At 45.0% G+C, this 23,652-nt stretch overlaps 1 protein-coding gene across 1 annotated transcript in view; it reads right to left on the reverse strand.

Annotated features, from left to right (window-relative positions):
• LOC306943627 (cadherin-12-like) overlaps nt 1-8,585 on the reverse strand; it is a 99,159-nt gene extending 90,574 nt beyond the window's left edge. Inside the window, exon 1 of the mRNA XM_079530059.1 lies at nt 8,547-8,585. Coding sequence (XP_079386185.1) covers nt 8,547-8,576 — 30 coding nt within the window. The 5' untranslated portion in view covers nt 8,577-8,585. The remainder of the gene's footprint in view (nt 1-8,546) is intronic.
• Nucleotides 8,586-23,652: the final 15,067 nt, after the last annotated feature.

Here is a 23,652-nt window from a genome sequence, read left to right on the forward strand (position 1 = left end):
TTTCATTGTTTAATCCACGTTTTTTAATCAGTTTTAAGTCATACAGGCAATCCACCGGACAGAATGGGATATGAGACGTGTTTTGATGACGTCATTGCAAAAAGGTCTGTCGCGCCGGTGTGCAAAGGGTTATGGGAAATTGAGTCCCATTGTTTACAATGGCGATTCTGCCGGAGGAAGTAGCCGTGCGCTGCCCGGGCTGTTGTTGTGATCGCCGCTATGGAATACTTTTCTACTCTACAACAAGCGATTACACCGTTTTAAAGTGGATTTTCATGACAAGCAACTCAGCTATCGGTGCACGGCTGTTCAAAGGTAACTTTAAACATAGGCAGTCTAGCCTGAAAGACGGCCGTATATTGGTGGCATTCAACCTGTTATTATATTAGGAACGGTCGCACATCAACGGTTCGGTGAGGTTCTGACCTGCGGGAACAAACTTAAAATAAAAGGAAAAGAAGTCACACACTCTGCCTCCATAATACAGTTGCACATGTGCAGACATTATCTCAGCATATACGTGTCCAGCACCTCTCACAGCAACATGGAATTCAGCCCAGCCAGCATCTGTATGGTTGAGGCATACATTATCTATAGTATAGGCTATTCAATCCAGATTAAATGTTCAAATTAAATGTAAAGCAATTATTTGCCACCCTCACGAAGGCTTCCTGAAGTCGAATCACGTTGTTCAGTGCAGCGTTATTTTAATCTTGCCAAGCCATGAATTAATATGTGTCATTTATTCATTTAAATAATTCTATTGATCTAACATAGTGGTGGTTCCTAATCTGTTTTTCCACTGGAGCCCCCTTCTACATCTGACCAAAGTCAAAAGTCAAAGTCGTGCGATTTGTCACACACGTTACCGCAGTGAAATTTGTTCTCCGCATTTGACCCATCTCTTGGAGCGGTGAGCCGCAGCCAAGGAGCGGTGAGCTGCAGCCGTGCCGCGCTCGGGAAAGCTGAGACATATGCACGCACACACACAAGCCCTATATACTTCACACACACACACACACACACACACACACACACACACACACACACACACACACACACACACACACACACACACACACACACACACACACACACACACACACACACACACACACACACACACACACACACACAAGCCCTATATACTTCACACACACACACACACACACACACAAGCCCTATATACTTCTCGTATGATGAATAGCGAAAGTACCCGAATACAAACCCCCAATGCAGTGCATCTCGACACATTGTGGGCTTGTAGGTCGTTGGACAAGTTGGACTAATAACTAACTGATATGCTTCCAAAGAGACAACTTTGGCGCAATATGTATATAAAACAATAGCTTTTGCATTTTAATATATTATAGTTTATTTCTGCTGTGTAGGCTACCAATCTAGACCACACACAGAGGTACTTGACATGACGCTGCAGCTCTTATGTGGTATACTTTTCTGGAGGACAGCCACCTCTAAAAATGACAATGCTGAAGAAAATTGACAAAAAGAAAGATCTAGCAAGTTTTATGTCCAACAACAGGTACATTAAATCAAAACATTGTCTACTTTTGTATTCATAAGAAGGCTGTTGTTGTGGGTGTTATACTTGTCTGACACTCTGTCTCACACTTAGCACCCACTGTTGATGTACTGCATAACTGTCTGCTAAAGTACACTGTACATTCATATATTAGAAACGGTTCGGTGAGGTTCTAACCTGCGGGAACAAACTTAAAATGAAGGAAAATACTCTGCCTCCATAATATGCAGTGATTTATTTTATTTAAAATTTGACCCGTTGGCCTTCCCTCAGAATCAACAAAATGTTGTTGGTTCCTATCCTGGGCTGGGCGCACATTTGCCGCAGATCTACAAACTCACAATGTTCCGTGTCACAACACGTTGTGTGACACTTATCTGCTAATTTTGCTGGAGATATTTAGTGTAGTCTGGTAGAAAAAAAAGAAGGGTGCTTATTATAGTCAACTGAGTGAGTATTAGTATAGTATAGTATAGTATAGTATAGTATAGTATAGTATAGTATAGTATAGTATAGTATAGTATAGTATAGTATAGTATAGTATATAGGGTTTAAGTATTAAACCCATTTAAACCGAGAAAGCATCTATAAAAACATTATACTTTGACTATTCAAAAATAACAGATACAACCTCATAGATCTTGTAGAGCTGCATTTTATTTTATTTTTTAACCGTGACATTTTTTAAAGCAAACATTTTTAACTTAAATCTTTGCTTCTGTACAAAAAGGTTTGAGCACCAACGATATACTGTAGCAACGGTTTTTTTCTTCAGAAAAACGATTTATAAAAGAAATATTTTTAGAATTGGCCTCAGGTCTTGATCTGGGTTAAGTGTTTAATCAAGGGGCCTTGTTGACTCCTGGCCACCTGGCCTGCCCTCATATGCCACACAGGGCACCAAGGAGGGCAAAGAGCCACCTGGCCTGCCCTCATATGCCACACAGGGCACCAAGGAGGGCAAAGAGCTTGGGTGGCATTCCTCTCCCAGGTGGCGCCCAGGTGTCCTTGCTGTTCCATTTCCACATCTCTCTTTCTTTTTCTCAGATTGCTCTCTCTTCTCACAACAAGGTAGAGCTACTAAGGTAGTTCAGGCAATAATAGCTTAAGACATTTTTATTTATAAAAGTGTGAATATTATATTTGATCTTTGCATTCAGCCTCTGCTATACATTACAGTGCTCAGCACATTAGCAGACAAACACTTAAGAGCAGGGAAATATTTCTATAACAACCCCCCCCAGGGGAGAACAGAACCCGGATTAGGGGAAAGCAGAGCCTACTGGTGGTACTGGGGTGGTGGGAGCAAACAAGCACACCATCATCAGTGACAGCGCTGACAGCAAAGGGAAGTGCAATGAATCAGTTGAGCTTGCGTACAGTACGTAGACCACCATTTTGGTCAGCTGCTTGACACGTCCCATACTGTACATCGCCCACACAGTGCTGCACATGACACGTCCCATATTGTACATCGCCCACACGGTGCTGCACATGACACGTCCCATATTGTACATCGCCCACACGGTGCTGCACATGACACGTCCCATACTGTACATCGCCCACACAGTGCTGCACATGACACGTCCCATACTGTACATCGCCCACACAGTGCTGCACATGACACGTCCCATACTGTACATCGCCCACACAGTGCTGCACATGCGTATAAACCTCTCGAGTGTCCATCCATCCATCAATATTCAACCGCTTATCCGTAGTCGGGTCGCGGGGGCAACATCTCCACCAGAGTGTTCCAGACTTCCCTCTCCAGAGCAACATTAGTGACTTCCTCCTGGGGGATCCCGAGACATTCCAAGGCCAGTGAGTCGATGTGTTTCCTCCAACTGCGCCTTGGTCTGCCCACGGGGTCTCCTCCCAGTGGGACGTTCCTCAAGGACCTCCCCAGGGAGACGCCCGAGAGGCATCCTAACCACCAGATGCCCGAACCACCTAAGCTGGCTCCTTTCCAGGCGAAGAAAGTTTGTGTGACTGCACTTCTCACCCTATCTCACCTCTCGAGTGTACCTGCCTGAACTAGCTTGCAGTCTACGCATCATTTCCCATGTGTGAAATGAGCTCATGATAACAGGACAGAATAGCAAGGTCCACAGTCATAAACAATAATTAGGCCCTTTCTTGCTATGCATCACAATAATAGCCTGCCCTACTGTAACAAGAAAAGTGATAGAGAGTGAGAGACAAAGAATAATGGGAGAGAGACTCCAGGACAGACGTGTTGTAGGGGATGACAAGCAAGGTTGTGAGATAAATCATAACCTTATGCCACTACAGGGCAACCTTATGGCTCACACAATGTGGCAGGTTAGATGGACAACATTATTTGCAGAAGGAAGGCCCAATATGCCACTAGGGCAACCTTAGTGGCATTCATCTTTGATGAATTGAACATGGTGGACCCTCTTGTAAACAAGTGTAATGCTTAATTGGGTCGTCCACTCACAGTTAACAGCCTTTGTATTGAGTTGTGCTTGAAATGTACTGTAATTCTGCAAACTGTTAATAAATATTTCAATCAATCAATCAATCATATGGCTCACACAATTTGACAGGTTAGATGGGCAGCAATTTGAAGAAGGGAGGCACCAAAACAATGAAATGTTTAAAACAGTGTAGGACTTCTACAGTATAGCCATTTTCTGCCCTCTGGGCTCTAGTTTGAGGGCAGTAAGGATTCATGTTTATCGGCAGTGCAAAGTATTGGTCTGTAAGTTTAACACACAGCAGCGGAACCGATACAGAGCGTTGCCAGACTAAATCATTGGCCGTAATTAAAAGGGAACAACCACAAGGATTGATAATGTCCATAGAAACAATTGCATCTGCATCTCTACATTGCTCAAATAAAGAGCTTTCTGTCCAATCTTAACAATTTCACTGTCCTTTACCTGATAACACCCAGATGCCTAAACAATACCACTTTCACAAATCTGAACAGAATTTTATAATAGGCAGACAAGGTGCTGCATCTGACATAAACCACAGTTAACACCGACAAGGCTTAACGGTTCACACTGTCTCTTTTCGCTTTCATGCATTCACTTTTTCGCCTGACTCTCTTTCTGTCCAAAGGAGGTTTGAGGCCCACCACTGAAGGGAAAAAAATGCTTTTCTGCCTCGGCAGCAGGTTTGGTGGACCTGAATCCTTCAATGTCCTGCTGGCAAGTCAATCTATAACGTTTAGTCCATCCAGGCATCCACACATCCCAGCTGGCAAGCATCGGCTTTCAGAAAAGCGCCTCTTAATACTTTCTGGAATGCAATTTGGACGTGGCTTTGGGCTGGTCCATTCAAGCTACAGCCGGTTTGATGAAAAAAAGACAAAAAGAAAAGAAAAGTCTATCATGACAGACAGAACTGAGGAGCACAGTGAGATATGGCACACTATTCATCTCTAATAAACCATTTAAAAAATGTTTGCTACAGCCAAAACTTCAGCTCTGTATGCACAAAGATCTTTCCAGCATATGTTCATGTTTACATAGATTGACAGAACATTTTCAGAAAAATAAAAAAAGGGTTACTGCTGCTAACGACTGTTACGTCAAAATAAACATTATCAACACACAAACTGTGTTGATCAGTCAAGGCAGATATCCTCCCATGCTAGAGCCTGGTTCTGCTTTATGTTATATTTAGCGATTCAAACCGGGGAAGCATCTGTGTCATTTTAGATTTTGGAATTGGCTATTCAAACATAGCAGATGTAGGTTCACAGCGTGTCACAATGCAAACTTGTACATCTGCTATTTTTCAACATTTTTGAAAAATCTTGAAAGTGTGAGAACAACTGATTTTCCATGCCAGCGTCACCAAATGTTTACTTAGAGGTGAAGCGTCCGGTCACTGCTAAAGTGTCGCGATTTGGCACCATAACAAGATTGAATTTAATTGTCATCATATTGTGCACTGACTAATGTACAACAAAAAATTGACATCACTTCTCTATCTTTTCTGAACAACATACAGAGGAGCTGAATTGGTGATAGCAGTATTAGGTATACTGTAGATGAAGCTCTGGTTTGAAAAGTGTTTTTCTAATGACCCATGCATAATGACTGCTATTTACAATCCTCAGGTCTCGCTCCATCTGCTGCTGTATATGAGATTGTATACGGGTTTCCCCCACAAACTAATGAATGGAATGCAATTTGGACCAGGACAAAATGCTTCCCCTGCCCTCCCTTCTGTATTAAAAATGGATAATTAGGAGGTGCTGCGGAAATTGCACAGTCAAAGCCAAGAAATATCAGCACAGTGCCTGAACAGAATGTTGCTGATGGAGCTACGGTACAATATGCCTATGGTATGGTACTTTAGAGTTTAGAGTAGTGGACACTGGACACACAGTAATGGATAAAGTACTCAACAGTACTTGAGCCAAAGTAACCTGGTCAAATATTACTCAAAGTGAAAGTTGCTCAGTTAACCCATTCAGGCCTGACGTCAAAATAAAAAAAAAAGTCTTCTAAATCATGACAATTTTCTGAAAGATTTGAGGCACATTTTAACGATTTAAAAAAAATAGAAGACCTACAAGTTCATAGCGCGCCACTCGGTGCGCTATGAGCGCGCTATGAGCTTGTAGATCTGCTATTTTTCAATAGCTAAATTGTAACATAATGTTTAAAACACCAAAACGGGTTCCCGCCCAGAATGGGTATCTTTAACTGCTAGGTATTTCTAAAAGCATATACTCTACCAAAGTATTCAAAAGTACAAATTAGAAAGTACATTTTATTTTTAATAACAAAATACAGTATGGCTGTATTATAATCTAGATACTTCCCCCCAAAAAAACCAAACACGGGCATCGATGGAGAGGACGTCCCACACATACCTACGTGGACATACTAAAGAAAGATGCTGGTGCAGAAAGCACAAATGAGCTGCGGCCAGATATATGGAGAACCGAGATGACTGGAGACGACGATGGAGGGCTTGTCTGAGGACGACGTAGAGAGAGACACCGTGTGAAGTGAGGGGCGCTCTTATCATTATACATCATCTCATGAACAACTGAATGTACAGTATGTGATTGGTTAGCCGATTTGCTCGTCTACATATGACGTAAATCTTCCCTTCATGGCATTTAATGTTTGTGTTGCCACACATTTACGTCATATTTGGCGGACGTACATTTGACCTAATTTCTCCTTTCATTGTAAATGGCAAATATTGAGACGTGTGGGGACAACATTTCCGTGCTCAACCAATCAAATCATCACAATGTCATTCCGGCCAATCCCTTTTGGCGTCTTCACTTTTCTGCCCTCACTTTTATCTTCAATATGTACTTTGCTCAGCGAATCAAATCATCAGCCAATAACAAGCCAATGTTTGTGTTCACACAAACCCCGTAAGCTGGGCATAGGAGGAGCTAACGCCCCTTAAAAGTGTTAAAGCAATAAGGTGATTTTATATTATATGTGAGCATTATCTAAGCGGCTACTGTGCAATGATGGAGCATAACAGGTCAGTGTCATCAGGTGCAGCTGGGTACGGCGGTGTGACATTGCAGCACTTTGAATCACGGAGGCATCCCCCACTGCGAGACACTACACCATGTTGGCTCCCATTCTCACCGGCCAATCATAACCTCTGTGCACCAGCTCCCCGTGACAATGATATTGTCCTCTTCTGCTCTTCCTCCAGGGCAAATAACAGTTTCACTTTAGAGGTTATTGGAATGCCTCACTACTCGGCACCCTCAAAGCTGTCTGGGACAATCATGAAGCCATTTTGAAAAATTCTATTTTCTGCTCAAGGCGAGTGTTGAGTAGTCACCCCCGTTGCTCTGATGTGTACTTTCTCCACACACAAAAACGCCAGTCCTTTATGCCCTTGGATGTTGTTTTCAATTACTGAGTCGCGCTCCTATCGATCCCGGAGGCGAGGCCTTCAGAGAGGAGTGTGAGACAACAAAGAAATGAGGAGGGCTTCAGAACTCCTCCTCAGTTTGAACTCTGACCCTTGAACACCGTCATCACAAAGAGAGGTTAACCAGAGGTACAGTACAACCTACTGAGCAAGACTTGAGCGACACACACACACACACACACACACACACACACACACACACACACACACACACACACACACACACACACACACACACACACACACACACACACACACACACACACACACACACACACACTCTCGGATTTAAATAACACTGTGTAGATAAAAAAGTGCCATGGATCAATTACTCACGGACACAACAAAAAGCTCCAAGCCACAGGCCTCCTCCCAGCGTGGCCTAATGTAATCTATCACGTTTTGAAAGATGAGCACATGTCATATACTGTAAAGAGAGCCTGATGGCCCATTAAGCCCTTGAAATGGTCCTTCCACTGCCTTGCGTTGGCCATTCCGTGTCCAGCCCTTTCTATTGTATCCTGTGAAGAGGCTGAGCGTGGAGTGGACTAAATGGAGCCCGTTTCAACACTGCACCCGTTCTACATCAATAACATGAGACTAAGATCCTTCTCTCTATCACAAGAGACAGGATTGGGTCATAATCCAATGATAAAACAGTGGAACAAGATACATACAGTACAGTAGCTCCCCTGGAGGCTACAGTACTGTACCTATATCCTTTCCAGGCATAGGACATGTACTTTGTTTTGATATCTCCTTTTTTAATAGCTTAACCTTTATGGATTTAAATTTAGTTTGTTAATAATGTCTTCATGTACTACCTACGGTATGAGGAATTGACCACAACTGACAAAAGTACTGCTCTCGACTCACTGTGACACACCTTGGCTTTATAAAAGTATAGTGCATATAGTACTTTGATTATAATTAATGTAAAATGACTATGTATTTATTTGTGTGCAAGTAATAAGCAGTGTATTACAGCAGAACCTTACAGTTCAGAAACAATGGCAGATCAAACGGGTGCAGACATTACCCCAACCGCTGCTGCTAAAGAGAAGTGTAAAACAACGAGATAGAAAACATGCTGTTGTCTTACCTTTCCGACATACTGTGGCTCAGATCCCATGTACTCTTCCAGGACGAAGAATTGGTTCCACACCCATCCTCTCTTAACCCGCTGACCCCGCCATCGCCCCCCGTGCCTCCTTGACCTCGTCCTGCTCCTTGGCGCTGCCCTCTCCAGCTGCCACGTCACGCCCTTCGCTCCAACCCTACTGTGAGTCAAGGTCACGTCTCCTAGTGCCACGCTCCTATTTCTCATCCCATCTCTGAGTGATGGCTCTCTCCCCTTAGTTCTGCCCTTGTCATTTTCATAGGTCCTCCTGTTCATCCTATGTGGGAGCCGCAGGGAGTTCTGGGAACTGTAGTCCAGCAGGAAACACGAGGCTGCCAGCAAAAGCAAGAGAGATTCCTGTGTGATCATCGGGGTGTGTCAGTGGCAGTGGCAGCAGTTGTTGGCAGGAACAGGTTGACAAACCTATTCTAATTCCAGGTAGACAACTGACATGTGTTGAAAGCAGGACCCGGTCTGCAGGAAAGCATCGGGGCAAGTGATTTGGTTCTAGTATGGTTCCGTTAGATGGTTAGACACGTATACTTTTAAGTTCTTGGTAAGCATTGTAGCGTGTAACAGAGTTAGTACATAGGAAGCTGAGAAGGCTATGTCACAATCGGGATATTTGGAACAGGTGAAATTAGCTTGAATCCAGTGAATGATGAGGTTTACATCCAGGGGGTTGGGTTGTGCATACAGTTTGGGTCTCTAGATGAGGGGAAAACCCAGTGAACATTTGGAAAACGGGATTGCCGCTGGAGACCCAGGATTATTGCCCTCTTCCGTCTTCGTCTCGCCACAGCTTTCCCACCTGAAGAAACACAAAGTGTACGTATTAAGCAACAGATAGTACGGCATTATTAACAACTTGACTATTCTGAATTAAATACAACTTACAGCCTGTGGAATTAACATTATTTCTATGTACTCTTGTGAGTATACATAAATATTCAATTTCCACAAAAGACAGGTGAAATCTATTACATGCTCCCTTTTTGATTTCAAGTTAATGCATTTTAATTTTGATGAAGGGGAGTTGGAGTTTTAAGTTTTCATAGTAAAGATGTTCAGCTCGGCCTGGGCCGTGGCTCAGCGGTCCAGGCACCTTAGCTGGTAATCCAGTCTGGCAGTGTGCCGCCGGCTCGACTCCCGATCCCGACGGCCTTTACTGCATGTCACCCCCCCATCTCTCTCCCCATTTCCTGTCAGCCTACTGTCTATCCCTCCATAAAAAATATAAAATAAAGGCGAAAGCCACAAAAAAAATACATTTAAAAAGATGTTCAGCTCAGGTGCAACTGAGTAAGATGTCCCTAATGTTTTGTATGTTGTGTACAGTATGCTCAATGTTAGTTTGTAGTGTAACATGGACAACAACTCAATGTGTGCATATCACCTCTATGAACGGTCAAAGAAATCTCCCACCTAAGATGTACTTGTGAATCTCACTGCTCTAAGTGGGTCATGGGCTGGTTCTTGCTGGGTCTTCACATGAATAAGGACCTGTGGGCCAGGAAACACTTCAAAAACGACTCCCCACAAGCACCGCAGTCATTGATTATACACTATCCGCCAAACTCTAGCTGGCAAAAGGCTTGAGAAACACTACATTTGGATCTGTAGCATGGAACAAATAAATGATTCCTCCATCCCTTCTGCTGCGTATGAATGAAGCCAAGTCAAGCATAAGTAAAGAAATCAGTTTCATCATCGCAGTACACAGCCATGAGGAAATAATGCTATTTTATCCCATAGCGGCTCAAAATGTCCTATCCCAGTTACCCAGTATAGCTGATAAAAGACCTTCACGTGTACCGAACCCTTGCACTATCCTACACCCGGACTGTCATGGATCACCGCACCGCAAGAGGAGAGATGAACAAATTGGCTCCCAGGAGTGCCATCAGCGTGCATACCGTACACGTGTGTGTGTGTGTGTGTGTGTGTGTGTGTGTGTGTGTGTGTGTGTGTGTGTGCGTGCAAGCCGAGCATGTGTGCGTGCGTGCGTGCAAGTGTTTGTATGTTCTCCAGGGAGCCTTTAGCCCAGCCAACCGTATAACCTGAAATGTCGTGGAGCATTGCAATATTTCAATGAAATTTGAAGTGGAGAGGTGCACTTCAGAATGAAGTTGTCGGTGTTATCGCTGTTGCATCAAATTGCAAGATCCCAAATCCTATTTGAGTAAATAACCAGATTAGACACATTAATGTACTGGTTTACAAGTGAATGTTTCACTTGTAAGTGCAAAATACTGTACTAGTATGCTGTACTAGTATGCAGCAACTGCCAAAAAATAAAACTCATCAGTAAATGAGGCATATATAATGCATTCTCCTCACACAATAAAATAGTAAGTGTTAACTCTGAGAGAGTAAAAATGGACCAAAATGGACCCGTAACCCGTAACTCCTGAGAACACTTTACAAAGTTACAGTAGAAGCCATTCAATACAGTACAAAATAGAACTTAAATATTAATAAATAAATTACACATTAGCCACTTAAACCACATAATCTGTATTGCATTTCTGCGGAAAATATCAGATCTACAAGCTCTATCAAGCTTGCAGATCCGCTATTTTCAGTGACCAAGTAAAGGGCTTACGTGGGTAAGAAGCTCAACGAAAAGCTTAGTGTGTTTTCATTTGTGATGAAAGAAATCACACTTGTGTGAAGTGAGCGGTGCCTTTTATCATGATGATAATGTATACAGTACATAGACACACAAACACACACCACATGATGTCACAGGGGGTGGGAATATCTGGATCTCCCTGGGTCTGAAATAAAGATTGATTGATTGAATCCATAAATGCACCAAGTCTCTGTCTGTCTGCCTGTACGTCTGTCTGTGTGTGAACCGTTCGCCCCACCAACTCTTATAGTGTATATTTTTGTCCTACACAAAGATTAAATTCCCACTGACAGTGAATGGAGAATTCACGTCATATCTGTAGACGAGCAAATCGGCTATTTTTGTCCTACACAAAAATAAATTCCCATTGACAATGAATGGATAATGTATGATGATGAGCGCCCCTCACTTCACACAGGTGTGATTTTTAAATTCCATTTTACTTGTAACAGAGTATTTCTACATTGCAGTATTGATACTTAACACTTATGATGCCCAGGACGTGTCCACACGTCTTCATAATTACACCCGTATAGGAGGCCCAGGATGTTTGGGTCCTTTTAAATGATATAAAGCGCGATCGCTAAAATCCATTTTTTTACAGGGGCCGTCCCGGAGCTGTTTTGCTGCGCACGCAGCCATTCACGTCCTGGTTTACGGCAAGGAAGATTAGAGAAGGAAGTGACATGGTCACGTGACTGTGCTGCGCCATGACACTTTCATGGGAGCCAAATCTCGCACCGGAAGTTACATGAATACAAAGCAGTAAATGGAGCCAGCTGGACCAGCTCATAACAAACATTATTTATGAACCATTGAGACCTGTGTCATATAATCGGTTCAGGTATATAAAAGAAGACATATCACAGTTTGTTTTCTAATCACTTGCTTTTTCATGTGCACAGAGTGCACAGTGCATCATTTTATTTGAGGATTTAAACAGCAGCAAGTATCGTTTCTGTTCCGGGGGTATCGCAAGATTTGGCTGCCAGACAGGAAACGGTGGACAGTCTCGCGATACTTGGCACGTTCAGAAACATACTTTTTGCTCTTTAGATACCTCTATAAAATTACACAGTCGAAAAGCAACACAGCAGACAATAGTGTTATATGTCTTCTGTTATTTGCCAGAAGCGATTACTTTACAAAATATCTCAGTCATTCAGAAATATTGTTTGTGTAGCCTCATGTTCATGAGCTGGTCACTGAGCTCTCATTGACTCCAGTGCATTCTGCCGAACTTCCGAGTGCAGTTTGGCTCCCATGGTGCGACGAATCTGCCGTCTGGAATTGCGTGATAGCGAAAATGACGTTGGTGACTTTACCTCCATTTCATATAGCTTGGTTTACGGCCCAACAATCTTCCTTATTTACTCTGAATCTACGGCGCTGTCCGTGGTTCTGATCAGAACGGCGATGTTTCCATTTCCCCCCCCCCCGGGGGGAAATGGAAAGCGTGGCTTTTCAGAGTAAAATCTGCCTCATCTGCTTGGCACTCTAGAGCCTTTATTCAGAATAATTCCCCGGCAAAAAAAAGTGTAGTACTTTTTCCACGCATCACTGACAAAAGGTTGGAGCGGTTAGCGCCTCTCAAAAAAAGAAACAACACGTAGACTGGTTGAGACCCTCAGGGAGAGCATTCCAGAGTTTATAGGACCAGCAGCACTGATAGTCCTGTCACCCATGGAGGGGGGGGGGGGGGGGGGGGGGGGGGGGGGGGGGGGCAGGGAATTATACCTCTAAATAGCTGCATAGGATTGGGCCTCAGTAGCTAGAGGAATCCACTTGTTTTAAGATTTCTGAACAGGTGGTTCATCTGCGCACCCACACGCGGGCACAGTGCGCATGGCACTGCACACACACACACACACGCTCCGACCATAAGCCAGTTAAATTGAACCAGCGTCCACCGGAGCTGAGCTTCACCTCGTAAAAATCCATATCACTAGCCACCAGAGGCTCTGGCTCCACATTCATTTTAGAGCATTAGTGAATCTCAAATCTCATAATATATTATTGGTTTCTGCATGAAGGTGCTAAGAACATTTTGTCCTAATGATCATCTGAAACCATCGCTTGACTATGCAATATCATCCAATACGTGGTGTCTGTTGATGCATGTCACTTTAATGGGGAGTGTATAATGACAATCAACTGAAGGCTCCTACTGTGAATACCTGAAGTCCCTTGTTGTAAATGATACGTAGCTTGCAGAGTTAGTTCAGTCAGATACACTCGAGGGGGTTCATGCCGTGCTCAAAGGCGCATACTATACTCAAGGGGTTAACATGCTGCATTACTATGTGGGGGTGTAAGTGTGTGCAAGTCCCACACGTCATTCGCTGATGGGCAGTCAGCTGATCAATTGGGCGGGCTACTTAAGCTCACTAGACTGCATGCTCTTCCTGCCTTCCTCTGCATATATGGTTCCTGGTTGTTATGTGATGTTTGCTCCCTCCCACCACCACCCCAGCACCACCGGTGGGCTCTGTTATTTATGTTCCCCATGGGGTTTTTATTGTATATCTATCTCCCTGCTCTTAATGTTTTATGATGGTGGTTAATCATGCCGAATATTGGTTAATTCTATTCGTGAGTTGTCTGACTGAATTGTTACTAATGCAATGTGATAGAAGGTTACTGGAAATAAAATAAAAGACAATAATATAAATTAGAAATGATACTGTAGTACAGCCGTCCGTAGGTGCCCTTTGAGAGCGGTTTTGAAGGAGTCAAGGGATTCGTATGTCTTAATGGCTCTTGGTAGGGCATTCCACATTTTGGTGGCATAGGAGCAAAATTAATTTAGTCCCTTGTTAGTGCTGAATCTTGGTTGCACATAGTTTGTTGAACTTCCTCTGGTGTTGTGGGTGAACTTTGTTGACATTAATGAAGTATGTAGACAGGTACATGCCAGGGTATCTTGGTGTATTGAATCGTGTGGACCAAACCCATTGCAAGATGCTGTACTCTGTCGTCAACCCTAAGCCATTCCAGCCTGTCAAAGTGGGCAGGGGTGAGGTGGGTTCAGGGAGTGAGGCCAAGTAGTAGCCTGACCAGTTTGTTTTGGGAAGTCTGGAGCCTTGTTTTAAGGCACCTTAGAGGTGCTGTGGTACGAAGTGGTGCATGCATAGTTGAAGAAACCTTGTACGAGGGCTCCTGTACAAGGTAATGGACACAACGCATATGGATTTGGCTTTAACCCATTAAGACCTGAGGCCGTTTCTACAAATGCCTTCTAAATCAGTAGTTCTCACACTGTTCAATAATAGAGCGCCAAAGTCCTGACATCACTCGCTCACCGGAAGTTTTTCTCTATAGAGAATACCATTGTGTCATCATAAAATCATCTCATATAAGAATTGTGGTCCAAAAATAAACAAACTGTCTCTGCGATATTCATTCACTCATATTTGATACAGTCTGTTTCCGGCGAAAATGTAACTAATTCGGCAACAATAACATTAGCGCTTTCTTTCTGTTGATTCTTCATATTAGTGAAACGGACGGGATGATTTGTTTCTTTTTCAAACACAGTTCTTATATGAGACGATCTACTGTAAAATCCCCCTATGGGGATTAGAATACAAAACAATGTACACAAACCCGTGGACTGACTTGACGTCAGACTTTTGTGCTCTATAGCATGGGTTCCCAAAGTGGGGTCCGGGGACCCCTAGGGGTACTTGAGGGAATTCCAGGGGGTACCTAGCTCAATTAGAGATAGTTAGGAAGTTATAGGAACCAAATGGACCCTTATGGGTCTGTAACTCAGAGAGTGTACAAATGGAACCAAATGGACCGGTTACATTTGTACACTCTCAGAGTTAAACTAGAAAAAGTGCCCTTCTGGGCACAGGTCTCCACCAGGAGGATAGGAGTGTGTGTGATGTTTGGCAAAATGTTTAGGAGTGATATAAACATATAAAAAATGGTTTTTTGTTTGTTTCTTGCAACAATTTTCTTCATTTTGTTGAGGAAATGCAGAGCCAGATCACTCATAGCATCTGTGAGGATAGAATTCTGGATGAGCAGGACATGTGCAGCATTTTGTAGAAAACAGGCTACTCCTGAAAACTTTGGAAGGCAATCTTAGCTAATCAGTGTAGAATCTGAGAATTCCAACAGGCTCGTCTTGATCACATGACTACAGAGATCATGTGTACCGATTTGCGTGAGATTTGGATGAAATCTGTGCGACTAACATAAACAATGTGTTTTGCAGAAATCGGCCTCATGGTGGCGCTATAACCGGCAGATGTGGAGGGATGCAAGGAAAATGTTTTTCCATGGCCTCTAGGGAGTGCACATACATAAGTTGTCGATGCAGTTATAGGTAAAAACAGGAATTGGCCTGTTATAGCGCCACCGTGAGGCTGATTTGGGAAAAAAATAGTGGCATGTCGTCCTCGGCCTAGTGGAAATGTGCGTGTATAATTTCATGGAAATTGGACACTGTGTTTGTGATTTGTGGCATTTTGTTCGAAACGGACCAATCATGTGAGCTTTGGAAGCCAATCTTAGCCAATCAGGATGGAAGATGGGAAATGGTGCAGATCCGTGTTGATCACATGACTATGGAGATAGTGTATACCGAATTGTGTGATGTATGGATAAAATGTGTACGAGTTATCTACAGAAATGTGTTTTGCCTAAATCGACCTCATGGTGGCGCTATAACAGGCCGTTGAGGAATATTTGGGGCAGAGGTTCGTCGTTGGCATCCAGGGAGTGTGTGTGCAAAGTTTGGCATGGATCGGGCCAACGGTACCGGAGATTAGCTGATAACGGACGGACGGAAGGACGGACGGACGGACGGAAGGAAGGACGGACGGAAGGACACACACACACACGGACGGAGTGCAAAACATACTCTCTCCCCATGCCTTCGGCCTGGTGGAGACAATTAACAGTGGTTTTACAATATAAATTGGGGTACCAGAGATAGAAATGCTATTAAATAGGGGGTCCGTAGCATAATGCGTGTGAAACTGGGGTCCATGAAATGAATATGTTTCGGAATCACTGCCAGAGCCGTAAAAATCCTCCCTTATCGGGGTCACTGGCAGATGTTTTCAAATGGGGGACCCCCCATTGGCCTATCGTGGCCTAATAAATGTCGATTTGGGGGTCCTTGACACGAAAAGGTTTGGGAAACCCCGCTCTATAGCAGATGTTCTTCATAGCCAAGGCAAAAATCTAAAATGGCACAGACACTTTCCCGGTTAATAGAGTAAAAGGTCTATTCACCTTTAGCAGACTTTCATTTTTCATATACAGGTTTCTGTCTTCATTCACACAGTAAAAACAAAGCTTGGGGTCCCAGCATGAAACCAGGTGAACCAGTACCCTGTACAGTGTGTATTTTACATTGAATGTCCCACATGACTGTGAGTGATGAATGATTGTATGGGATCTGCCTGATGCCAAAGCCCTGACCCATGTCGCTCTCTCTCATTGCTCATCCCCTCTCATCTCCACACCCAACTAAACCCCACACCCCAGCCACCAAACCATACCTCTCATCTCCACACCCAACTGAACCCCACACCCCAGCCACCAAACCAACTAAACCCCACAACCCAGCCACCAAACCAACTAAACCCCACACCCCAGCCACCAAACCCAACTAAACCCCACACCCCAGCCACCAAACCATCCCCTCTCATCTCCAAACCCAACTAAACCCCACACCCCAGCCACCAAACCATCCCCTCCAGGGCCGGTTCTAGGGGGGGGCAGGGGTGGGCATAGCCCACCCAAACGTGCGTCCTGCCCACTCAATGTGGGTTTGACACCCCACCCGCGCCGGTGGAGTCGCCCCCCTTACAATTCCCGACTGCCCACCTGAGTGGGGCTGGCTAAATCCGGCCCTGATCCCCTCTCATCTCCACACCCAACTAAACCCCACACCCCAGACACCAAACCATCCCCTCTCATCTCCACACCCAACTAAACCCCACACCCCAGACACCAAACCATCCCCTCTCATCTCCACACCCAACTAAACCCCACACCCCAGCCACCAAACCAAACCCCACACCCCAGCCACCAAACCATCCCCTCTCATCTCCACACCCAACTAAACCCCACACCCCAGCCACCAAACCAAACCCCACACCCCAGCCACCAAACCATCCCCTCTCATCTCCACACCCAACTAAACCCCACACCCCAGCCACCAAACCAAACCCTGCTCATCCCCTCTCATCTCCACACCCAACTAAACCCCACACCCCAGCCACCAAACCTCTCATCTCCACACCCAACTAAACCCCACACCCCAGCCACCAAACCATCCCCTCTCATCTCCACACCCAACTAAACCCCACACCCCAGCCACCAAACCTCTCATCTCCACACCCAACTAAACCCCACACCCCAGCCACCAAACCAAACCCTGCTTCAGCCCCTCTCATCTCCACACCCAACTAAACCCCACACCCCAGCCACCCAACTAAACCCCACACCCCAGCCACCCAACTAAACCCCACACCCCAGCCACCCAACTAAACCCCACACCCCAGCCACCCAACTAAACCCCACACCCCAGCCACCAAACCATCCCCTCTCATCTCCACACCCAACTAAACCCCACACCCCAGCCACCCAACTAAACCCCACACCCCAGCCACCAAACCATCCCCTCTCATCTCCACACCCAACTAAACCCCACACCCCAGCCACCCAACTAAACCCCACACCCCAGCCACCAAACCATCCCCTCTCATCTCCACACCCAACTAAACCCCACACCCCAGCCACCAAACCATCCCCTCTCATCTCCACACCCAACTAAACCCCACACCCCAGCCACCAAACCATCCCCTCTCATCTCCACACCCAACTAAACCCCACACCCCAGCCACCAAACCATCCCCTCTCATCTCCAAACCCAACTAAACCCCACACCCCAGCCACCAAACCATCCCCTCCAGGGCCGGTTCTAGGGGGGGGCAGGGGTGGGCATAGCCCACCCAAACGTGCGTCCTGCCCACTCAATGTGGGTTTGACACCCCACCCGCGCCGGTGGAGTCGCCCCCCTTACAATTCCCGACTGCCCACCTGAGTGGGGCTGGCTAAATCCGGCCCTGATCCCCTCTCATCTCCACACCCAACTAAACCCCACACCCCAGACACCAAACCATCCCCTCTCATCTCCACACCCAACTAAACCCCACACCCCAGACACCAAACCATCCCCTCTCATCTCCACACCCAACTAAACCCCACACCCCAGCCACCAAACCAAACCCCACACCCCAGCCACCAAACCATCCCCTCTCATCTCCACACCCAACTAAACCCCACACCCCAGCCACCAAACCAAACCCCACACCCCAGCCACCAAACCATCCCCTCTCATCTCCACACCCAACTAAACCCCACACCCCAGCCACCAAACCAAACCCTGCTCATCCCCTCTCATCTCCACACCCAACTAAACCCCACACCCCAGCCACCAAACCTCTCATCTCCACACCCAACTAAACCCCACACCCCAGCCACCAAACCATCCCCTCTCATCTCCACACCCAACTAAACCCCACACCCCAGCCACCAAACCTCTCATCTCCACACCCAACTAAACCCCACACCCCAGCCACCAAACCAAACCCTGCTTCAGCCCCTCTCATCTCCACACCCAACTAAACCCCACACCCCAGCCACCCAACTAAACCCCACACCCCAGCCACCCAACTAAACCCCACACCCCAGCCACCCAACTAAACCCCACACCCCAGCCACCCAACTAAACCCCACACCCCAGCCACCAAACCATCCCCTCTCATCTCCACACCCAACTAAACCCCACACCCCAGCCACCCAACTAAACCCCACACCCCAGCCACCAAACCATCCCCTCTCATCTCCACACCCAACTAAACCCCACACCCCAGCCACCCAACTAAACCCCACACCCCAGCCACCAAACCATCCCCTCTCATCTCCACACCCAACTAAACCCCACACCCCAGCCACCAAACCATCCCCTCTCATCTCCACACCCAACTAAACCCCACACCCCAGCCACCAAACCATCCCCTCTCATCTCCACACCCAACTAAACCCCACACCCCAGCCACCAAACCAAACCCTGCTTCAGCCCACCAAGTTTATTCGGGGTTACATACAGTACACATACTACTGTACATGTATGTTCATAAAGGCATACTATAGGGATGGCCGCAATCATGATAAATGAAGATGCTATCACAATAAGGACGTTCATGATCATTTGGAGAAAAAAAACAATCTAAAAATCTTTAACCCATTGCCACCCATTTTCAACATACTATGTCATTATTGTTGTGTGGAAATAAGAAAAAAGAAACCTCTGTGTTGAACTGAATTGATTGTTGGGGTCATGTGATCAGTGTACTCTTTGGCCTGCATAGTCCAAATGACTGAAATGTAGTGGTGGCGACTCCAGCACATTACTCCATGGGTAAGTGACTGAAATTAAATACAAATGATACTTTTCAGGATTCCAATTAAAAAAAAGCAAAACATTATTCAGGATTTCAATTCAAATACAGCAAAAATAGCTCATCTGATAGAATCACTGATGCGAAGCTTGTAGATCGGCCATTTTGCTATTATGCTACGACAGTAAGTATGCAATGTGGCCCTCTGGAGTGAGTGTGGAACTATAGTGGCCCTCTCCATGGTCAAAGTTGCCCACCCCTGCTGTAGGGCAACACATGCACAGCAATGCCTCACTGGGTTGAATCCATTCAGCGTGAGCCCCTGCAATGCATCGTCAGGACGTTTATACAACAGCACCACCGAGGGCGTCCTGACCAACTGCCTCGCAGCCTTTTATGGGAGCTGCATCTCCCTCGACTCCAAAGCCAATCAAACAAAGGGAACCAAATGGACGCGTGTAGATTCCCAAAGATAAAAAATGGCACCATGCAATTAACCCATTTTGACCTGAGATCAGAAAAAGCTATGTTTCTATGTCAGTCGTTCTTCAATTTTTCAAAAATAGCAGACCTACAAGCTCGTAGCGCGCCACTCGGTGGCGCGCTATGAGCTTGTAGATCTGCTATTTTTCAATAGCTAAAGCATAACATAATGCTAACACCAAAAGGGGTTCCCGCCCAAAATGGGTTAAACACTTTGTTGAGAACCACTATTGTAGATGGCCGACCCCTTCTGTGCCACCACGGCACAGCCACAGCAACGATAACGGTGTGCTCAGTGGAGCGCACATCTATGCCAGGAGGCATCCCCCAAATACACTGTTTGATGCAGTCAAAATAAAGGTCCCACGCTCCCAAGTCAGTCTTTCAGTTCCTTCTTTCCCCATGCGGTCTTTTCTTTCCTTTTTGTTTTTTAATTACTACTTTTCCATTACTTGGAAGTACTTTATCTTGTTAGTTGATTAAGTAACTAAACGAGATGGGACAAGAGTTGCTGGAAAAAGTCTAGTCTAGATCCGTGCAGATCAATAGCGAAATCAATTGGTTGCCTGGCAACTAATGATCAAATTATAGCATGATGTGGAGCCACTGATGCAAGTTGCTCATACTTGCGTCACGATATTGTGTTGTTACATAATCACTGGAATGCTTGAAAACTGGTATTATGGTGTACCATCCCTGTGTATCACCCATCCCTACACATTAAATACATCATTAAATAATGTATCAATTTAAAACAGAGAGAGTACAAAATGCAACTACGAGCCATTTGGTTACATTCAGTCAGTTATACTGACTGAGGAAAAGATGTTTCCTGAAGATGTTTCCTGAATTAGAACACAAAATGTAACTTTTGTCAAACCATCACTGAACCATATTTTATATGTTCCATAACAAATATTTCTCATCAAAATAATATTGAAGAATTCACCAAAACACCTGCCTGTAGAAAAGAAAAAACAGATATGTGGGAAGGGAAACAAACAAACAAAAGTTACTGCGCATCAGGAAGGTATAGTGAAAGACCCACCCAATCAGCAACATTATGAAAATTACAAAAATAGAATTGTCGGGTGTGTTCTAGGGTTAAAGGAGAATTCCATGCTAGTCATACTTTTATTTGTAGTTGTTACGTCCCCACCAAAGAGGTCCCGGTGTTATTTTGTGCAAAAGTGCATTATTGGCTATTTCCCCTACCATATAAGCCCTCAATGGGGGTTGGGTTTTTGTGCAAATTCGCTTATTTCCATCGAAATAAGTAGTAAAGTGCGCCGCTTGGGATACTATTTACATTATGAAGAGAGGATATATACAAAAAAGCGATGGAAATAAGCGAATTAGCACAACACCCCATAGCCCCATTCAATTCAATGCAATTCATTGAGGGCTTATGGTAGGCTAAATCAGGGAATGCAATGAAGAAACTGGCTGCCCATGGGTATACAAGACCACACCCACAGCAAGACAGTTTAACATGAGCCATATAATGCAAAACATTGAATTTCAGTTTAACTTCAGAGCCATGCTAACATTGAATTTCAGTCTAACTTCAGAGCCATGCTAACATTGAATTTCAGTTTAACTTCAGAGCCATGCTAACATTGAATTTCAGTTTAACTTCAGAGCCATGCTAACATTGAATTTCAGTTTAACTTCAGAGCCATGCAAACATTGAATTTCAGTTTAACTTCAGAGCCATGCTAACATTGAATTTCAGTTTAACTTCAGAGCCATGCTAACATTGAATTTCAGTCTAACTTCAGAGCCATGCTAACATTGAATTTCAGTTTAACTTCAGAGCCATGCTAACATTGAATTTCAGCGTAGAGCCATAAAAAACATAGAATTTAAGTTTAACTTCATTTGAACTTTTAAGCCTGCACGCAAAACTCCCAACTAATTAGAAGGTGGAGTCTGGGGTGGTGGAGGCACATTGATGCCAGCAGCAGCAACAGCAGTAGTGTGTGGCAGCAATGGACCATAAACCAACTAGATCTACAGTATAATAAGCGGCCATAATTGAAATGGACCGCCTTGTTGTGGTTATGAACTGTGATTGCTGCCTAGAAAAGTGTGGCTGATTAGAAACACCAACAATCAGATTCCGCAGTATGACAGCTGATTAGCTGGAGGCGTATCATGTACCCCTGTGTCCTGCATAAACTAATGTGCTTAATTTGTACACTTTCTCACACACACACACACACACACACACACACACACACACACACACACACACACACACACACACACACACACACACACACACACACACACACACACACACACACACACACACACACACACACACACACACACACACTCTGTGGAGGCACTCACTGTAATATCTTCAGAGGTGCAATTACAGCCTCTTAGAGGATCATTGTGTATCTGTGGCTGAGCTAACAGTAAGTGACATTCTACAGAGAGGACAGAAACGCTCTGTCCCCAGGACAGTGTCACAACACGTTTTCTACATAGCCATATTATCACATCGCCATGGGAGTGGAACCACGGAGCCACTCATGAGCAGTGGCTTAATGCACCGACGATACTCTCTCAAGTTTCAAACACATTTGCCAAACCCCCAGCAAAATTAAAAAAATCACACCCGGGTGAACTGAGTGGTGCGACTCCGTGTGGGGGTCCCCGGAACTTCTAGACCCCCAGGAATGCGGCCAGGGTGCCAGCCCGGTTCTGGCGAGCTGCCCGTGTCCGAAACGAGAAATGACAGAACCAGAACCCCAGGAACACGCCCAGGGGCCTGGTGCGGTTCGCCGGAACCGGCCCGGGCGCGTTCCTGGGGGGGGGGGTACAAAACGGTTGAGAAATGACAGAGTAAAATAAAAGTCCATAGACTTGGCTGCCACATGACATCACGTCAAGTGATGGACTTTGAATGTTTGTTTAGAGAACTTTTGCCTGGTAATGTTTGTTTAGATAAACATGTGCTATTGGTTGCGCCACAATACTATCCCTGTCCCTAACCCCAACCCTAACCACACGCAGAAGCGACGTAGTCGGAATGGCGGTGCGTGGGAATGCCACTCTGTCCCCATGCTATTGATAAGCCCATGAAAACATGTCTTTTTGAACTGTTAGCCTATTAGTGTCATGAGTCACTGCAATAATTGGACGTGGGATTTTTCTTTCGGAATGAGGTGGATTTCTTCACTGTGAATAAAGGCCTTGTATAAACAAAGCATCAAGTATATATTAGTTTTGATCTTCATATCATTTTCGTAACGGTGTGTGAGTTTTTAGGCTGCTTAAGTGGGCTTGTTTATTTATTTATTGTTTCATTATAAATGTCAGGCATTTTCCGGTTAAACTTCAGTGGTTTTCACTCATAAAGACCATAGAAGATCTTGGAATAATGAAGTGCCTGCCTTTGTTCTTCACAACAAAAAGAAAATGCTCTATGCTTTTATACTGTAGTTGAGTTTAAGTTGAATTGCACTCAACTGATCAAGAGGCCAACAGCGTATAAGTGCTACCCGAGAGAAAATAATGAGTGTTCATG

The sequence above is a fragment of the Electrona antarctica genome (assembly GCF_951216825.1).
Source record: "Electrona antarctica genome assembly, chromosome: 19".
In the NCBI taxonomy this organism is placed as follows: domain Eukaryota; kingdom Metazoa; phylum Chordata; class Actinopteri; order Myctophiformes; family Myctophidae; genus Electrona; species Electrona antarctica.